Source organism: Pollachius pollachius (genome assembly GCF_949987615.1).
Source record: "Pollachius pollachius genome assembly, chromosome: 4".
In the NCBI taxonomy this organism is placed as follows: domain Eukaryota; kingdom Metazoa; phylum Chordata; class Actinopteri; order Gadiformes; family Gadidae; genus Pollachius; species Pollachius pollachius.
The window spans coordinates 11,790,870-11,810,687 of NC_136937.1; the positions used below are offsets into that span (position 1 = coordinate 11,790,870).

At 42.4% G+C, this 19,818-nt stretch overlaps 1 protein-coding gene across 1 annotated transcript; it reads left to right on the forward strand.

Moving 5' to 3' along the window:
• The first annotated feature begins 1,062 nt into the window (after positions 1-1,062).
• On the forward strand, positions 1,063-18,333 carry LOC307075039 (calsenilin-like). Its single transcript, XM_079735541.1, has 9 exons — positions 1,063-1,172; positions 7,253-7,433; positions 13,199-13,323; positions 13,979-14,048; positions 15,885-15,955; positions 16,135-16,242; positions 16,458-16,562; positions 18,078-18,140; positions 18,232-18,333. Exons 1-9 carry the CDS (start codon positions 1,122-1,124, stop codon positions 18,277-18,279), a joined length of 822 nt encoding a protein of 273 aa, XP_079591667.1. The 5' UTR covers positions 1,063-1,121; the 3' UTR covers positions 18,280-18,333.
• The last annotated feature ends 1,485 nt before the right edge of the window (positions 18,334-19,818 follow it).

The following is a 19,818-nucleotide window of genomic DNA, read 5'->3' on the forward strand; positions in this document are numbered from 1 at the left end:
TAACACTACTCTGCAGCCGCAAACTAATTATTGTTAGCGAGGATAAACACTAGGATGGAAAGACTACATTTAGGAGCTGTTTTATTGCACATATATTCTGCTGAAGTCAAACAAAGTATCCAAATCCATGCAAAGTATTTTTTTCATCACCACACTCGTATGTTTACTCTCCTCTGGTGTGGTTGGATGGAGAGGACTCCCTCTAGAGGTTAAACGCTGCAGCGCTACCGCATGCATAACCTCATCACTGTCCGGACACTGGGCCTGCACGTTTACACACCAATGCAGAAAAGATTTGCGTTGTGTAGTGTCTGGAAGTTTCCCGATTTGTGATTTAATTAGTCAAGAATTGATGTGTCAGGATATGTCATTTAAGCTGTCATTATATGTGTATCCATGTCTGTTGTCCTTCACCAGTACTTCTCATCGTCTGCATTATATACAAGTTGTATACTTATATATTGCATTTTATATTTATTACATTTCAGGTGGACAGTTCAGATAGGGTCAGTAAAGTGCAATCTAATTTAATTTAGAGAGGAAACACAGTGAGCCACGAACCCACGATGCGTTCAATCAGATGAAAGAACACAAATCTTCATTAGCTAATCAATTTTGGGCGGAGTCTTAGATCCCTTATGTCGGTGGAGTAGGCTATGGATGGAGTAGGCTATGGATGGGGTAGTAGTAGGCTATGGATGTGATAGTGAAGAGAAAAGCTAAGCCCAGAATAATGTCTACACCCAACTGAATGTGTTACCAAGCAAAAAATGAATACATTTTATAAAAATATTCTTCTTCTTCTTCTTCTTCTTCTTCTTCTTCTTCTTCTTCTTCTTCTTCTTCTTCTTCTTCTTCTTCTTCTTCTTCTTCTTCTTCTTCTTCTCCTTCTTCTTCTTCTTCTTCTTCTTCTTCTTCCTCTTCAACAACTGATCAACTCACGCGGACACACCATCTCCCGCTTATCGTTCGCTTCTGGCCCCACCTTCTTTCCTTTCTATCCGCCCCTTTCCCATCGCCTCCTTTCCTATCCCCTCCTTGTCTCTCGCTTCCTTTCCTATCGCCTACCTCTCGCTGCTCGCACATCACTGGCGGCTCTCGCTCTCCTGGATCTTTAAAGCATGGAGATGTCTGAAAAGATTTCGGGACAGCACAATTCAAACAAAATGCAGGTATTTCATATTTTTCGTTTTTTTGAGGTATTAGTTTCAGCGTCCGTTTTCTGAGTCGGCAAGCGTGGATTTAAACATCACAAAACAAATCTGGTTGTTAAATAGAGTTCAAGCGTAATTCAAGCGTGAACAATTTAGATTGAGTCGTGCATGAATCGAGGATACTTGTCGTTTTATCATTCCTCTGTCAACAGCTTGTCTCCTGGTGCGCCTGCGTTCTGCATCTGATCAAGTCATTAGGGATATCGATAATGAACCGCCTCACTTTTGACCCATGCAAATGTGTCGTGTTGTTATTATAGTTAGACGTCCTCTGCCCCAAATCTATTCATGGGGAAATAATTCCAACCGTTGGTTTACTTTTGTGTGAAGAATAATACCTTATACAGTCCACATCTAATTCTAAATGTTTTCCAATGAAGAGGTATGACGACAATTAACAAGCTTATTATGGTGTTGTAACCACCAAACAAAACTCTGTAAATTAGAAGTGAGCTGGGAGACATTGGCAGATAGGAGACTGGCAACTGCTGCAGTCACTGTTGTTGATATACAACTAACAAGTATATCCTGGTGAGTGATCATGTGTCAGCAGTCGCCACCAGAATTTTCCAACGGTCCTGGGAAGGTCCTGGGATGGTCCCAGTGTCCCGGGATGGTCCCAGTGTCCCGGAATGGTCCCAGTATCCCGGGATCCCAAAGGTCCCGGGGTCTGACTAGGCACACAGTGTCTAGTCCTGTCTGGTCTGGTGGTGAAAGAGGAGGTGGAGGGTACACAGGGTCTGGTCTGGTCTGGTCTGGTCTGGTCCGGTCCGGTCCGGTCCGGTCTGGTCTGGTCCGGTCTGGTCTGGTCTGGTTCGGTCTGGTCTGGTCTGGTGGTGAATGTACATGTAGGGCATAACTCTGCATCGATGCTCTGCTTTCAACATGTTGCCTTGTTTATGATTTTGTCTGGTTAATTAATTTTTTATATTGTCTTATTATTTTCATCTGGGTACACAAACACCTCAATGTATGTGTGATTGTCTGTGTCTGTGTGTGTGTGTGTGTGTGTGTGTGTGTGTGTGTGTGTGTGTGTGTGTGTGTGTGTGTGTGTGTGCGTGCGTGCGTGCGTGCGTGTGTGCGTGTGTACGTGCGTGTGTGTGTGTGGTGTACTCCTGACCACCGTCCTGGGCCACCTGCTGTGATCTTTTATTGATGGTGTTTTATGGAGGGTGAATTATTGAACAACTTACTCACGGATTTCATATTCCAAAATGAGCGGGAACTCCCCAGCTGCTCTCTCTCTTTCTCTCTCTCTCTCTCTCGCTCTCTCTCTCTCTCTCTCTCTTAACAAACCCAGTTTTTTTGCTTTGACCAACACAGACGGTTAAACATACATTTAATAATGTGGTCTTGAACTAATAACACATACAATAACCCTGCCAGTCATCACCCGTGGAACGCATGCACACACACACGCATGCACACAATTACAAACACACACACACACACACACACACGCACACACACACACACACACACAGACACACACACACACACACACACACACAAACACCCCCCCCACACACACACACACACACACACACACACACTCACACAAGACTCAGTATCACATCATCTCCTCCGTCCTGCTTCTCTTTCCACTTCCATATTTATTAGAGAGGAGAGATACAATAACACAACATGGACACTAAAATGGAAAGGGAGCATTTATTACTGCAGAGAGCAGTTTCATATAACTAGTAAGAAACGTTTTTCATCTTGTATAAAATAGTTAAGTTTAAAGTAATCCTAATGTTGTTGACCAGCATGAGAAAAATTAGATTGACTGATTTTACTGACTGCCAGTTTGTTTTAGTCCATTCATGTTCATTTAGTTCTGTACTTACAACATACTTTTAATCAAAGTGATTTACAACAAATCAGTCAAAGCATTAAACATTATTGAACGAAAAAGTAAAAAAAAAAAAAAGATTGGACAGAGTATAGCTCTCTAGCTAAATATTGATACATTATTGTATTATTATGTTTAATTATTAATAAATAATTATATTATAATTGTTATTATATATTCATATTATTATGATTATTACTACCATATAATTACAGTTCTTCTTATTGTAATATTATTATTAGCAGTATTAGTATCAGACTCAAAACACATAATGGAGGAACATTCTGGAAGACGTGGAAGTGTTGCATTAACAGAATAACTTGGTAGAAAATATGGTTGATGATTCAATTAAATAATGGAGGACTATTTTACTAATATTATAATGCAACTTTAATCTAACTTTTTGAGTAATACTGATTAAATCTCCATTATTGATTTACCAGAGAGGGCAGATAAAATAGGTTAAACCCCAGTGAACTATAAAGTAAGAGCAAAACCACTTACATTATATATACTAGAGTTTTCAACCTCTGGTTGTAATCAAACCCATAGCAATAATGTGGAAACCCAAGCCGATAATCTAACAAATTTCTGAGCACATAATATAATAACATTTTGCCTATAATTTTACAACGTATAACATTCATTAACCACAAATGACTCTAACAGTTTTTCTCAATCGTTTAAACACGTTTTCTGAAACTAGAGCTCAATTTCTCAAAACTCTTAACACAAACCTGAGAAGAGTTAATCATTTTGTCAAAAATACACAAATTCTTCTCAAAACAGATTTTTTCCACCAAACAGTAAACACAGCTATCAAATGAATATATCCTAGAGAGCATCAATTAAACACTGGGTGTGATCAATTGTTATGTTACATATTCCAATGTATGAAATTGTTTAGAAATAGCTTTCTTTTTTTAAGTTGCAATTAGGTGGTACATATAGTATAAAGACTGTTGCCATATTGTAATACAATACTGTAAATATATCATATACATATTGCATTGACACAATCGTATCAGAATAGGATACAATGCATATTTGTCTATCCAATGAGCTCCAATGGGCTAAACTCACAATCCCAGCTTCCCAGAGTCAAACTGTACACCTATAGTTTATGCTGCCTGCAACATTGTTCTGACAATACACCAATGTTACCTATTTTGGTAAATTACAGTACAGTAATTGCATTGATAAGTAAAATGAAAAACACTACAGTAGGAAAATGTTTAGACTGTCTTTCGGGGGATGTAATGATGAAATCAGTGCAAGTACAAGTACAAAAAGGTAACAAAGCAAATATATATATTTTTACTGTAATACAGTAAAATGTTCAGCTGAACTGACTGCATAGAAAGCTTTTCGTAGGCAAACAAAAAATAAAAATAAGAATATAAATGAGGTGAAACAGATCTACATGTAAATCAGTATGTATCCCACCTCCAATCCTGATCAGGCCAAAGGACCATATCTACAACACAGTAGAGCTCACCGAGTCCTCTTTTATGCTCTGACACATAATTGAAGTCTTCTGCCAGTTGAGTTTGAACAGGTGAGAAGTGAGTTAGACTTATTGGTAATTAGTTGTTGCGTTTTGAAGGCCAGTGTGAGCCAGGTGAACCATGTGTGCTAAATTATGAGATTTGTGCTTAGAGTTGAGCAAAAATGTGAAAACAGTGGAATTGTGCTTAGAGTTTAGCAGTCTGGAGTCTTGTAGTTGATACATGAGCTCTCAGAAGTTTTCAGAATTGTGTGCATAGTTCCATTTTTTGTGTGTATGCAATAAAGAAAAACTGTAAAAGCAGTGCCAACATTTAAATATTTTTTAACCGTTCAGCAAACAAAAGGTAACAGGCTGATTATCATTTAGGAGGCCACTCAAATGACAGAATAAGTTGTTCACACATACGGCCCATCAGGAGAATATCAGGACTTACACGTGTGTCTGAAAGCAGCTAGTGTGTGAGCATTTGAAAAGTGCATTGACATTTTAAAATGCAAGGCAACCACTATTGGGTAGTTGAAAATAATAATCATCATTGAGATTAAACATCCCTTCCAGTGTCCTGGCCAAGACAGGCAGCAATAGCCTACAATCACACATAGAATGCACACAAAACATAAGAAAAATAAAACAACTAAAACAGTCCACAAGCAACGACCCGCCATTGCTTGTGGAGGTGAGAAATTTTCTCTTCCTTTCTTTTATTGCAATTTCTACAGTCTATAGACAGAACGTGTTACCTGGGAGAGTTTGTCGACGGCGGAGCCGTTATGTTTAAAGATCCCATGGCATGAAAGTTTAACTTTCTGAGGTTTTCTAACATTAATATGAGTTCCCCTAGCCTACCTGTGCTCCCCCAGTAGCTAGAAATTTTGTTGGGTGTAAAACAAGCACTAGGCATTCTGCTCCGCCTTTGAAAAAACGAAGCTCAGACGCACCGTTTTGGAATTTTCCCCATATGTCCTCATAAGGGGAGTTGCCACCTCCCCTTTCTCTACCTTGCCAGCCCAGAGAATTCGGCCCGCCAATGAGACAATGAGCTACGACCGTGCGAGCACCACATGTGTGTTTGTGTGTGTGATTACACACACTGTAACGCAAGTGTTGTACACTTCTTTGTTATTTGGATAACCGTTCTGCTATTGGTGTTAAGGTGCATAACACGTTGGTTCTTTGACTTCTCTGGTATTTCCACAACGAGACTGTAGTTGGGGTTATCTCAGCCATGGTTGAGAAGGAACTTGGGGAAAGGAACTTTGGCTTTGACTCCATGAAGTGCATGAACTGCGACAAGGAGAAAGGGATTGTTGCCCGCGATTGTCTCCCACCGGAGCCCTACTGCCCGCCTCCCACTGCCGCAAAGCACCACCGCCCAGCAGCAGGCAGCCGGCAGCCGGCAGCCGGCAGTGGGCAGCGCACTGTTCAGTCTACTTCAGATTGATGTGGACATTAAAGAACCAGAGACGTTGGAGAACCCGACGCAGTTGTTTGAGATTCATAATATCGTCTGGAGGCGCACACAGCTTTTGGCCGTGATAATATATATTATATGATATAGATATCTATGTATAATATGATATTATTCAGATATAGAGCTCCAGGACTCCCGCCGGAGCACCCGGAGTGTTCTAGAATATTTACACAAAGGCTGTGTGCGCCTCGCCATTGCAATACATCCACTGTAAACAGAGCGCATGGTACCGTGGCCGCAAGCTGCTCAGGGCCACACCCCCACCCTCCTCCTTGACCCGCCTCTCTCCTCCTCATTTTCATTTACGCTACAGTGTACAGTGTGTTGCTGCGGTGTGTGCGTGTGTGTTCTTACCTGCGCGTGTGTCGATGGCGGAGCCGTTATGTTTAAAAACATAAAGTCTTACCTGGGCGAGTGTCGCTGCGGTGTGTGCGCGTGTGTGTTTGTTCTTACCTGCGCGTGTGTCGATGGCTGAGCCGTTATGTTTAAAAACATAACGTCTTGGCTCGGCGAGTGTGTCGCTGCCTTTGTCTTGACGTACGGTGTGTGCGTGTGCGTGTGTGTGTGTGTGTGTGTGTGTGTGTATGCGGTGTGTATGTGCATGCTTGCAGTGTATGTATGCGTTCGCGCGTGCTGTGTATGTGTGTGAGCTGCAGGCTGCTTGGCACATGCGCACATGAGTAACTTGAGTAACTGGTGCGACAGGCCTGCTATTATAGTAGTAAGATATATACAGTATTTATATATATATATATATATATATATATATATATATATATGTAAGCCACTCCATCCCAGTAGAAGCTTTAAAGATACTTTGAATACCAGCTTCCATAAATACAAATTATAATACTGTCCTCAAAACCGAGTATAAAATAAGTTTCAATGTATTGCATAGGTTTGACAGCTAGCCGGAGCTAGCGGATAGCACAAACAGCTGGCATAAGCTAACGGAGAGCACCACGTTTATGAAGGAATGGCTAAATACAATTAAGGAAATTAAATGATCAGATTACTAAGTGTTTGTTTTGTGTATATTTTCTGTATATCTTACGTTTATTTTGTGTTTACTGATACCCCTAGCACTTTGAGCGTGGGGGTTCCTGTCTTGTAACACACAGAGCCTTCAATAAAGTTGAATTGAGCATCCTGCGAGCCTTGTTAACTTGCTTTAATTTCACGTATTTTCGTTCTCTCTTCAGGATGATGGGAAAGGAGGGGGAGGCGGCCTGGTGCCCGAGGCCAATGGGACGGAGCCGTCTCCGGGGCCGTCCGGCCCGACTGAGGGGCCCAAGTGGCAGAGGCCCCGGATCACACGCAGCTCCTTTATGAAGTGCTGTCTCGTCAAGTGGATCATAGACAGCACGACTCCTAAGGGCCCAGGTATACACCCACCAATCAGAACACACACGACACACAACGACATCACAGCACACTCATGCACAAACACACGCAAACACTCACGCCCTCACGCACACATACGCACACAAACGCACAGTGGAAATGCATTCAAAGTATAAACAGCCTTAACAGTGCTGGGATAACAAGAGAGGAGAGGAGAGAAAAGTGGAGAGGAGGAGAGGAAAGCAGAGAAGAGAGAAGTGGAGAGGAGACAGAGGAGAGGAGAGGAGGAGATAACATGACAGGAGAAAGGAGAGAAAATGAGAGGAGAGAAGGAGTGGAGAGGAGAAGAGCAAAGCAGAGAAGAGAGGAGTGGAGAGGAGATAGGAGAGAGGAGAGGAGAGGAGAGGCGAGGAGATTACATGACAGAAGAGAGGAGAGGAGGGGAGAGAAGAGGAGAGGAGAGGAGAAGAGAGCAGAGTGTACTTTCAAAAGGCATGAATTTTAATGCCTGTATCCGGGCTCTGGTAGTTTATTTAAAGCTCTGTCGTCTCTCTCTCCCGGTGGACGGTTAAAAGGGGAAACTTCTGTCTTCATCGGATGCCACATTAGTTCAGCGGCCCGGTCAATCTATCGACACAATCCACTTCCTATTAAAGCCGACAGAATCCATTCTATTGGTCATGTGGGACACAGTTAGCTCTACCTCCCTCACGCACACACACACATGCATACACACCAAACACACGCACACGCACACACATGTGTAAGCGCTTGTTTACATTGGTAATTATGTATGCTAACATCAATACTGCTGATTTTATGTTGAGGTTAAATATATTTTGACACACACATTCATACACGCACACAAACACATACACACAAACACAAACACACATGCATGCATACCTACAGGCTACCGCACACACACACACACACAAACACACACACATACACACACACACACACACACACACACACACACACACACACACACACACACACAACAATGCCGGCATACAGGCTTACACTGTCAGACACACACACAAACAGAAGCTAAATCTAGTTTGTGGAGGATTTGGATTTGACCAGTCTAGCGCCCCAATATTCCGGCAGGCCATTTAAAACACCTTGAGCTTCTACCAAGGAGGACAAAAGTCATTATCATACATCTTGCTTTTGTATAAGCAGACATATCCTCCAGGACATGAAAGAACCAAGTGCACCATACTAAAATCGCGGCCTCATTTTCTGCCTGATCTAAATTATTGAGGCTGCACTGGAGGACACCACAGCTATAGCCATATGGCTCCCTTCCTCAACACAGTAACGCAGAACCAACTCCGTAGAACCCAACAAAGAAACCAACACAGAACCCATGTCATGATCTATAGTCATCCAAATTCCTGCTACATTTACATTTACCCTTAGGGCATTTGGCAAAAACTTTAATCCATAACGATTTACAATAAGTAAGACAGAGAAACAATATATCGCTGTCTGTACAGTAAAGATATTAATAGAAACAAGTCCTGTTTATACATGTAAATATATATGTATACATTCTTGTGACGTCAAATATAGCATTTCATAATACGGTCAGACTAAACCATGTTGAAACTGCCCGATGGCTGTAAAACAGAGATTATGTTAATATTAATAATAACCTAATTACAAAAATGACCTTTATTTGACGTCCAGCGGGGTTTTGTGGCTCTGTTCCAACATGTTTGAGGATTGGTTATAGGGAAACCAGAGATCCTTGCACAGTTACTTAATCTGCATCCAATCCAGCTCCTGTGGAGTGCAGCTCCCTGACTGCTCATTTTTGAACAAGCAGACATCTGTCTTGTGACAAATGTTTGTAATTAATAATATTCACTACCATTAAAAATACATTCCATTCCTAATGTGTTTCTAATGCTCATTCACTCATTATAATACACTTGTATACATGTTATAGGATCTTTATGTAATCCCTTCCCCTAGAAAGTGATGTTCCCATATAAATCTTACCAGTGTGGTTGTAGGATTATTATATTATTATATGAATATGTCATGATTCAAATTATTCATATTTAGAGTCTCATAGTTCAATTTATTGTAACATTTTTGTAAATCTATCAAACTCACAAATGTGAAGGGCAAGCAATGTTCCTATGTATAATTATATTATTGGATCAGTGGCTGGTTCGTAACACCACCTAGTGGTCACTATCTATTAATGCACCTAGATGGAGCTTCTTGTGCGGTAGAATTAACTTTGAAACTTTTGTTACTTTGAGGAAACTGGCTTCACAAAAACCAAAATAATATCATTAGATGTTCATCAAAACTGCACCTAAGGTTAAAGACTTGGTTGAAGGCCAATTTGTTTTTTCATTTGGAATGTATTACCTCTCCAAAAGAAGAGGACTATAACTAGAGGAAACAATAGTAATCGTTTGTCAAGAAAGGTTCTTTTTTAAAGTACAACGTGCAAAAGTCCCAGACAGTAGGTTTAGATTAAACAATGTAAAAACTATTATGCTTGAAGGGACTATAATGTTGCCTATTAAAGCATTAAGAAAACTATTTAGTTGATGTATCAGCAGAAGTGTAAGTATCCACTTCCATGCACTCTCTCTTCTCCGCCATCACAGACCACATTACATTATCCTGCCCAGTGTATTATCAAATCACGTGTTCACAATGTCACCCCCAGGTGTGGAATTAATCACTTATTACTCTCGTTTTACAAACACCCCCCCTTATGACATCACAGGCGGTGGTGTACAGACCGGTGCATAGTAGACTCCAGCCTAACCAGTTAGTAACAGGTTAGTCCCGCCCACCACTGTTGCCATGCCCACTTGTGGTTTGCAGAGACCTACTGTATGGCTCAAACCAGTTTGTGCAGCCCAGCAGCAAAGCCACCTTGCCCTTGAACTAACCATGTGGAAACTTATGTGGAAACTCCCACTTGTGATGTCACAAGGGGAGGGATTTGCCGTGAAGATAAACATTGAAGAGAGACAGGTCTGCGTGTTGAAGAAGAGAGGGAATGACACGTCATCTAAGTCTCCATAAGGCCTATTGCGCACATGGTTAGTGCACTAGTGGGTGGAGCCATCAATTTATCGTTTACTTTTTATAACTAAAAGACTGTTGAAATATATGGACAGCAGTAGTGGCTCAGAAGGTAGAGCAGGATTGTTTAGCTTCCAAGAAGGTAAAGCTTCAATAACACATTGTTTCTGTTGTGGAAGAAGAATACAAAATAGTGTACAAAATAAACCAAATAAAATTGACATGGTTGAAGATAATACGATTTCAGGACTGAAGAAGAGACTAAAAGGGTTCATGGTTTCAAATTGAAAGCTTGTCAAGTGTGTGTGTGTGTGTGTTTTTGAATTGTTACACATATACTCTTATCCTGCTCTCAGTGAGTCATTAAAGGCTGATATCTGCACCGTTGGCGTCTCCGAACTCAACTGATGTCGGTCTGTATTTATTAGCATGGACACATCAGCACTTACGGTCCATTAAAAATGTAAAGTTACATTAAGTTATCGCTTCAACCTCACAACACTTATAGGCCTGAGTAGGACACGAGATACGTACTGTACTATATGCATATATTTATTTATATATAGATAGATATTGATGTATGACTGGATATATAGATAGTTCAATCATTATCGAGGGCGAGAGAGGGGGGGGGGGCGAGAGAGAGAGGGCGAGAGAGGGAGGGCGAGAGAGAGTGAGAACACGCTTTGAGAACTTATTATTATTATTATTATTATTATTATTATTATTATTAATGGGGTACATTAGGAACCTTGCGCTCTTACCTGTCCACCGAAATGCTTTTTGTGGCCCAGCTACATGTCTCTCCATGAGACCAGTATTTCACCTCTCTGCCCATTGATCTCACCCCCACCCCAAGCCCCACTCTCCTGCTCCAACCTAGTCCATTACGGTGTGCTGAATCATCATTTGTCACCAGGGCTCTCTGCTCCCTTTGTCGGCTTCTTGTCTGCGTCTTTCAACAAACTATAGAAACAAATAAATAAATAGAATGTATGTAACAATCAAACCACACACTCAAGTGTTGTAGGACCAATGCTTTTTTGATCTACAGCATTGGTGTTTTGGATCTCAACCTGACATCTTAAACTGGGCCTTGATTGGCTGAAATGCGCGATGCGTCTGATTGGGTGTCTGAACGACCGATGTGACCGATCCAACTGATCTGCTCTATGTCTAAGACACGGTCAGTAAGACGGTCCTAGCGCCACAACAACAACACAACTCTTAAGTGCTGCAAATATTCAAGCCATCAGCAGATCAATGGCTGGTTTAAGACTTACATCCTCTTAATGACGGGGCAGATACTGGTCTGAGAGGCGCTTAGGGTGTCAATCAAGCCATCTATTAGGACTAGTAGCCATTCATTCACATGTCCTGCCCACCCAACCAAGAAGAATACATGCAGAGGGATAACATGGGAGAAATAGGGAGAGAGGAATAGGGAGAGAGACATGGAGAGAGAGAGAGAGAGAGAGAGAGAGAGAGAGAGAGAGAGAGAGAGAAAAGTCATGGAGAGAGAGAGAGAAAGAGAGAGAGAGACATGGAGAGAGTGAGAGAGAGAGAGAGAGAGAGACATAGAGAGGGAGAGGGGGAGGAGTTCCTGACTTGGCCAGAGCCCGGACAGTACAATGAGCCGTGAGGTGGGGTGAAGGCGAGGGAGCAGAATGGACCGGTGGGAGCGTTACGCGGACACTCACATCTGCACCACAGCACACGGTGCCCACGGCAACGGCTTGGTCTGCCCCGGGACAGGCCTCTGGAGACAGAGAACAGGTTTTAGTTGTGTTTGAAAAGGTAAACCCGACCCATTTGGTGCCTAACGACCATCGATGAAGTTGTTGTTGTAGTTGGTGTCTTTTGATTACTTGCTCGTGCAGCGTGGTGAGTTTGAGTAGAAGAAAACCCGTTTTTTTGGTGGGGGGGCAGGTGGGGGTCTGATGCCAGAGCACCATGGGGCTGGAGGGCATGGAGGTCATGGGCATCGCCGTGGTGATCTGTCTCTTTGTAGTCGTGCTCAAACAGTTTGGTATCTGGGAGCCCCTGTCCCTGGATGGTAAGTAGACAGCTGTGGTCTGTCCAAGATCTTTCAATGAAGGTTTTTATTTTTTAAAGATTTGTTCTGTGGGCGAGTTGTAATTGAGGTTAACAGGCAGATGTCTCTACTCTGCTTGGTTGTTTTTGTATTGCTGTTTTAAAAACAATAGGAATTTCATTGTTGACACGTTGTAGTGCACCTACTGTCTGTGTGATGAAAGAAGATAGGAAACGTCTGGCTTTTCAATGATTTAAAATACACTTTCTAATTGTCTGAATATGTGCTTTTCCCCCTCACTTCGTCAAACCCTCATCGCTCTCCTTTAAGACGGTGAGTAACTTCACTCCATTCACTTTGTTTGATTCCAGGATGTATTCACTTTTTGGTGTCTTTCTTTCACACTTGTTGTCATCACTTAATATCTGTGTGATTTCTTACTGCCACTTTCTTTTTCACCCTTTCCTATTTCCATTATCATCTTCCCCTTTGAAACTCCCCACCATTCTCCGAACCTTAAAAAATGACGGTTGTGTGTAAAGATGGTGAGTGTTCATATTTCTTGACTCCGGCTTTCATTCAATGTTTCATTGAAAACTTAGTTTTCAGTTTCACGAAACTCCTTCGTTTTCCTACAACGCAAACCTCTCCTGTTTCTTTTCTTTCTTTTCCTCCCCCCTGCTGCCTCTCCCCTGCCGACCAGAGAGCTGTGACTTGGAGCTGGAGCTTTCCATGGTGCGACACCAGCCAGAGGGGCTGGAACAGCTACAGGCCCAGACCGCGTTCACCAAGAAGGAGCTGCAGTCGCTCTACAGAGGCTTCAAGAATGTAGGCATGAGAGTTTAGCTGACTGACTCAGTTAATGTTTGATTGATTGTTTGATTGATTGCTCTCTTTTTTTCTCTCATGCTTGCTTTCTTACTTTAATTCTTTAATTCTTTCATTCTTTTGTTTCATTCTTTCATCCTATCTTTCTTTCTTTTGTTCTTAGTTTCTATCGTTTGCTCTTAATAATCTTGTCACTAATGGGCTAATCTTTTAAATGCCAACTGGACTTTTCCAAGGCGCCTTACAACATCGTCGGCATGTGTGGGTACGCTCAATAGAAATCCATGTATACACTGTGGGTAGATGGGATGTCTGCCATGTGTACAACGTTGGTGAATGCGGTATTGGGCGGCCCCAGGAGCAGGGAATGGAACCCCTAACCGTGGCATAGTTTATGCCTTGCTCTACCATTTGAGACAGGACACAGGCAGATAGTTGCGTTCACTTTATACTGGACTGGGAGGTCAACCTTGATGAGGAAACACTTGCCACTTTCCTTTCTTCAGACAGTCCGGCTGAGAAAGCCCATAGAATCCCCTCATCTGCTCTTGTTTTTGTGTGCTACAGTAATGTTTTGTTGAGTGGAATACTAATGCAAACGCTTCCAGCATGCGGCCAGCCTTAATGGGTTGGTAAACCTGTCTTTTTTTAACAGGAGTGTCCCAGCGGACTGGTGGATGAGGAGACTTTTAAGATTATTTACTCCCAGTTCTTCCCTCAAGGAGGTGAGTAGAAATAACTCTCTAATAGAGAGTGAATCTGTTTGCCTCAAAGCTTTCTCCTTTCTTTTTAAAAATGCTGACACACTTGATGCTGGCGGTCGTTAGCAATTTCAACCTTTTTAAATCGAAAAAGAAAGAGATAACAGATATTACATTTCTAATGGCCCCAAATTAATATAATATTGGATCAGTAGAATTGTTTCTTTGTCAGTGGTTAGTGGTAAGATATGGTGCTTCACATTACATTCATTTAGCTGACGCTTCTATCACAAGCGACTTCCAACTTCACTCAACCATGAAGAAGATAACCACTTTCCAGTGTGTGTGGGGGTGGTTTGGGGGAGAGAGGGAGGGAAAAAGTCACGATAGGCCTCTACCCTCGCCTGAGGTGTTGTACAGTCTCATGGCTGTGGGGACAAAGGGTGATCTGTACCGCTCAGTTCTACAGCGCAGCGAGAAGAGCCGTCTGCTGCGGCTGCTCCTCCGTTCTGGCAGGATGTGGTGGAAGGCATGGCTGGCATTGTGTCCCGAGCACTGGACCAGCCTTCTTGACCAGTTTGTCCAGCCACCTGATGTTCCTGTCTGCCATGTTTCCTCCTCAACAGACATAGTATAGAAGTATAGAAAGGCAGCATTTCACTGCCGACATCAAAGGACCCGAGCCTCCTAAGGAAGATTAGTCGGTTCTGTCCTTTCCTGTAGAGGGCGTGTTTAGTGACCAGTTCAGTTTATTGTCAAGGCGCACCCTTATGTATTTGTATGTTTCCACCTCCTCAATGTTCTTCCCTTGAATGTTGACTGGGTAAGGTGGGGGCTTTGACCTGCGAAAGTCCACCTGCATCTCCTTGGTCCTAGTGGTTTTCAATAAAAGACCGTCTCGCACCAGTCAGTGAAAGCTTTCATCGGGTCCCTGTACTCCCCCTCCTGGCCTTTCCTCATTACAGAAACTAGTAGAGAAAGTTATCTTTAGAATTCTTTCCTATGGGCTGAGGTGCAGTCCGAGCAGATGAGTTGATGAGAGATGAGATGAGATGAGAGATGAGCCGTCTGCGGCAGAAAATGTGAAGGGTTTCTTCTGTCCTGATGTCAGTTTGGAGCTCGTTCCACCATTTTGGGGCCAGGGCTGCCGCATTCTGGTGTGCTGCAGAAGTCCAATGACACATGCAGTTAGGCTGAAGGGAGTTGTGGTAGTCTTCAAGACCCGAGATGACAAAGAGTCTGGACAGAAACCTTCATGGAAGTCTGTTTTTGAGGAACGGACGTGTCCTCTTTATGTTGTGGAATGATTCTGCAGGAGCGGGTTGTTGCAGCGTTGTCGAGAGCAGGACAGCTGGTCGTCCAGTGTCAAAACCAGGCTTCTTTGCAGTCCGAGCCGCAGACACCACATAATTCCCAATATTGATGGAGAGTCGTTGATGGGAGATGCTTTCCCTTGAAGGAAGAGCATCTCAGTCCAGACTGAGCTTCATCCGATGTATCTGCATCCACTGAGAGATGTCCACCAGACACTCAAAGCCACCTGCTTTCAGAACATGGAAAAGACTTAATTGATGTGTGTCATTTGCAAGCCCTTTGGGTCAATGACAGAACCCAGTGACTTGGGTTACAGAGAGACGAGCATGGGACCCAGAAGAGAACCCTGAGGGACTCCAGTAGGGACCCTACGAGGTTCAGACACAGATTCTTTCCAGGTTACATATGTGATGATTCAATCTCTTTCTGTGATGATCAAGTTAAATTTATAGCTTGCATCTCCTTGGTCCTAGTGGTTAGTATGCTTATTTTCAGATACAACCTGTTTTTTAGTCTAATAAATCCACCATGTGTTTTTCTTGCTAGATGCCACCACCTATGCACATTTCCTGTTCAATGCATTTGACATGGACAGAAATGGTTCAATACGGTTTGAAGTAAGTTTACCTAGAGATAAAAAACGAAATTAGGAATATATCATCAGGATATTTAAGTAAATCATGCATCTAAATTGTCCTTAATTGTTTATGCATCACACATATGGTTTAGCCAGAATGAGGTATCAGAAATCTGAAAAATCTCGACTTTAATTTTTGAATCCTCATTATTTCTGTAGGACTTTGTGATCGGATTATCTGTGTTGCTTCGGGGCTCTGTGACTGAGAAGCTTCGATGGGCCTTCAACCTGTACGACATCAATAAGGACGGATACGTTACTAAAGAGGTAAGGTGGATCATCTCCAATGGGGGTTATCAATTAGGATGGTTACGTTTATATAAAGGTACAGTAGTACAGAATAATATGAGTACAACACAGTAGTACAGTACACTATAATATGAGTATAATACAGTAGTACAGTGAATAATTTCAATTACTTACTGCGACACACATCTCTAATGTGTGTAATCTCATTTGTTGAGCGTGTGTGTGTTCTTCAGGAAATGCTGGCCATAATGACGTCCATATATGACATGATGGGCCGGTACACATGTCCCAGCGTTCGAGACGACGCGCCGGTCGATCATGTGGAGAGATTCTTCCAGGTGTGTGTGTGTGCGCGCTTGTGTTCCCTAAATACCAACACATCCTCTCTCTCTTTGCTCTTCATAAAACATTGCATAGATAGCACAATCAACTCTAAAGTATGGGTGGGTCTGCGTAGAATGGATCTCAAGACTGAGCCCTAACTGTGTTCTAACCTGCGCGAATACAAGAGCTGTTTCCGAGAAATATTGAAGGAAGGGTTCTCTTGTGAAAGCCAACGGTTCTTTCGGCAAATTCATTGTCAACCATGGTCGAAATAATAACCATTGCAAGTCTTTACTTGTATCATCTGGAGGCGCACAAAGCTTTCGGCGTTATATGATCGAGCTCTGTGAGTCCCCAAATGGACACAATTACTTTCTCCTCCATTTAGGTCTCTATAACAGAGGGGTCATAGTAGTGAAATCAGCGGAGAGGCCTCTAACACAGAGGGGTATTAGTAGTGAAACCAGCGGAGAGGCCTCTAACACAGAGGGGTAATAGTAGTGAAACCAGTGGAGAGGTCTCTATCACAGAGGGGTAATAGTAGTGAAACCAGCAGAGAGGCCTCTAAAACAGAGGGGTAATAGTAGTGAAACCAGTGGAGAGGTCTCTATAACAGAGGGGTAATAGTAGTGAAACCAGCAGAGAGGCCTCTATCACAGAGGGGTATTAGTAGTGAAACCAGCGGAGAGGCCTCTAACACAGAGGGGTAATAGTAGTGAAACCAGTGGAGAGGCCTCTAACACAGAGGGGTATTAGTAGTGAAACCAGCGGAGAGGCCTCTATCACAGAGGGGTATTAGTAGTGAAACCAGCAGAGAGGCCTCTAACACAGAGGGGTAATAGTAGTGAAACCAGTGGAGAGGCCTCTAACACAGAGGGGTATTAGTAGTGAAACCAGTGAAGAGGCCTCTAACACAGAGGGTTAATAGTAGTGAAACCAGTGGAGAGACCTCTATCACAGAGGGGTATTAGTAGTGAAACCAGCGGAGAGGCCTCTATAACAGAGGGGTAATAGTAGTGAAACCAGCGGAGAGACCTCTATCACAGAGGGGTATTAGTAGTGAAACCAGCGGAGGGGCCTCTATAACAGAGGGGTAATAGTAGTGAAACCAGCGGAGAGGCCTCTAACACAGAGGGGTATTAGTAGTGAAACCAGCGGAGGGGCCTCTATAACAGAGGGGTATTAGTAGTGAAACCAGCGGAGAGACCTCTATCACAGAGGGGTAATAGTAGTGAAACCAGCGGAGAGGCCTCTATCACAAAGGGGTAATAGTAGTGAAACCAGTGGAGAGACCTCTATCACAGAGGGGTAATAGTAGTGAAACCAGCGGAGAGACCTCTATCACAGAGGGGTAATAGTAGTGAAACCAGTGGAGAGGCCTCTATCACAGAGGGGTAATAGTAGTGAAACCAGTGGAGAGGCCTCTTAGCTAAAATATCCATTTTCATATCCAGGATATGATCGTTATTGTCACTATGATTATGATGATGATTCTAATTTATTTATTTATGATTATTATTATTATTTAGAAGATGGACCGGAACAGAGATGGAGTGGTGACCATTGATGAGTTCATAGAAACTTGCCAGAAGGTAAACTTTGTGTTCCTTTTCACCACACATATTGTGTTTTTATGGTCCAGAGTCAAGGTTAAGGTCTGAAGTAAATTCTTTTTTCCAACAGGATGAAAGTATTATGGCGTCCATGCAGCTCTTTGAGAACGTCATCTAGGAGCATATGAAATCCTCCGAGTACATAGTGTGCTTATTTTTAAAAGACCTCATCGTCACCAGTAAGGATATTGCATTGGGCATGATGGTAACAGAACCCATCCTCTTTATTCCAAAGCTTGTTTCAGTGTATGCCACGTTCAAAAATACTTTCAGTAACACTGTAATGTTCTAGTTAGGAATGCAATTGAATGCAAAGGATTATGCACAAGAAAACTTTCTACTCAAGCACAAGTTAAGATCTTTTTATTATCACTTGAAATGGGGCAACATGGACAAAACAGGGATGTTGTTTGAAGACACCAGACTGGGATTCATTCCTGCTTTGCAATGCAAATCACAGGACTAGGGTTAGTCCTGTGATTCTAACTTGGGTTAGAATCACAGGGGAACAGCTGGATGAGTTTGTGCTGTAATATACTGTAAACCAATCGGTTGAATCACTTTCTAAATGTGAAATACTTGTTATTTGCTCAAAAATAAACTCCTATGTTCACCTTTAACCTTGGCTTTTGATTGAGTTTTGCGATTGATGTTCTGAGTCATAGTCATTGGCAAAGTATTGAATACAAAGGTTATTAATAGAGCTCTCTAGTCTTGGTATCACTGTTTGGCAGATACGGGACAGCAAAGAGCTAATGAGCAGAGACAGCACTTTGGAGCACTGAAAGTCCTCCCTACACTGAAACGGTAGCAGTGAATGAATAACAGGGCAGAGTAGCATATCAGCACAAATCACCATGCCTACTACAATATTCAGCACTGCATCCTTTGATATTCAACCAATAGCAAAGGCACGTTGGTTTGGGGGTGGGAGGAGTTATGTTGTCGGTCCACCCAACACATGTGGACATGGTCGTCGTGGGAACCACTATGTGCTGCCCTGACATGGGTGTGATTTGACTGAAAATTCTCCCTGTGATTATTCAGAAAGGTAAATATGTTTTCAATTTTTTGATATAATATTATTTATGTATTTAAATGTTATATGTTTAGCATTTATTCCAACCATTGCATTATTATGTAGGATGACATGAAGGGGGGGAACAATATCATATTCAATTTCCATTATAATCCTGCTCCATGTGAATATAGATGTTATACATTGCCTGTGTGTACTATAGTGATGTATGTTTGTGTTGTTTTTACGTATTTTTGTATTTATTTTGATCAAATGTTATTTGACTAGGAGTTAATAGAGGCACAGCGTTGTATAATGGTAGTGTACATATGCCACACAATGCCTGAATCCCTGTGTGGACAGAATGCAGGGAGGGTTCTGGATGCTGTATTGTTCTCTAGAGACCATGTGGCTCGAAGCTTTTGATTTGTATTGAGCGATGACAGGTGGCTTAATGTCCGTTTACCCACAGCAGCCAACTACTCGGTGTGTGTGTGTGTGTGTGTGTGTGTGTGTGTATGTATGTGTGACACGTGTGTGTGTTTGCGTGTTTATGTGTGTCTTACACACTTTTGAGTGTGTGTGTGTGTCTATGCGAGATGTGTGTGTGTGTGTGTGTGTGTGCGCGTGTGTGTGTTT

Excerpts from the sequence above, each read along its gene's own strand:
- LOC307075039 (XM_079735541.1), top strand. The coding sequence starts at position 1,122 with ATGGAGATGTCTGAAAAGATTTCGGGACAGCACAATTCAAACAAAATG. Across the intron at positions 16,243-16,457 it reads ACGGATACGTTACTAAAGAG|GAAATGCTGGCCATAATGAC; the intron begins GTAAGGTGGATC and ends TGTGTTCTTCAG. Across the intron at positions 16,563-18,077 it reads ATGTGGAGAGATTCTTCCAG|AAGATGGACCGGAACAGAGA; the intron begins GTGTGTGTGTGT and ends ATTATTATTTAG.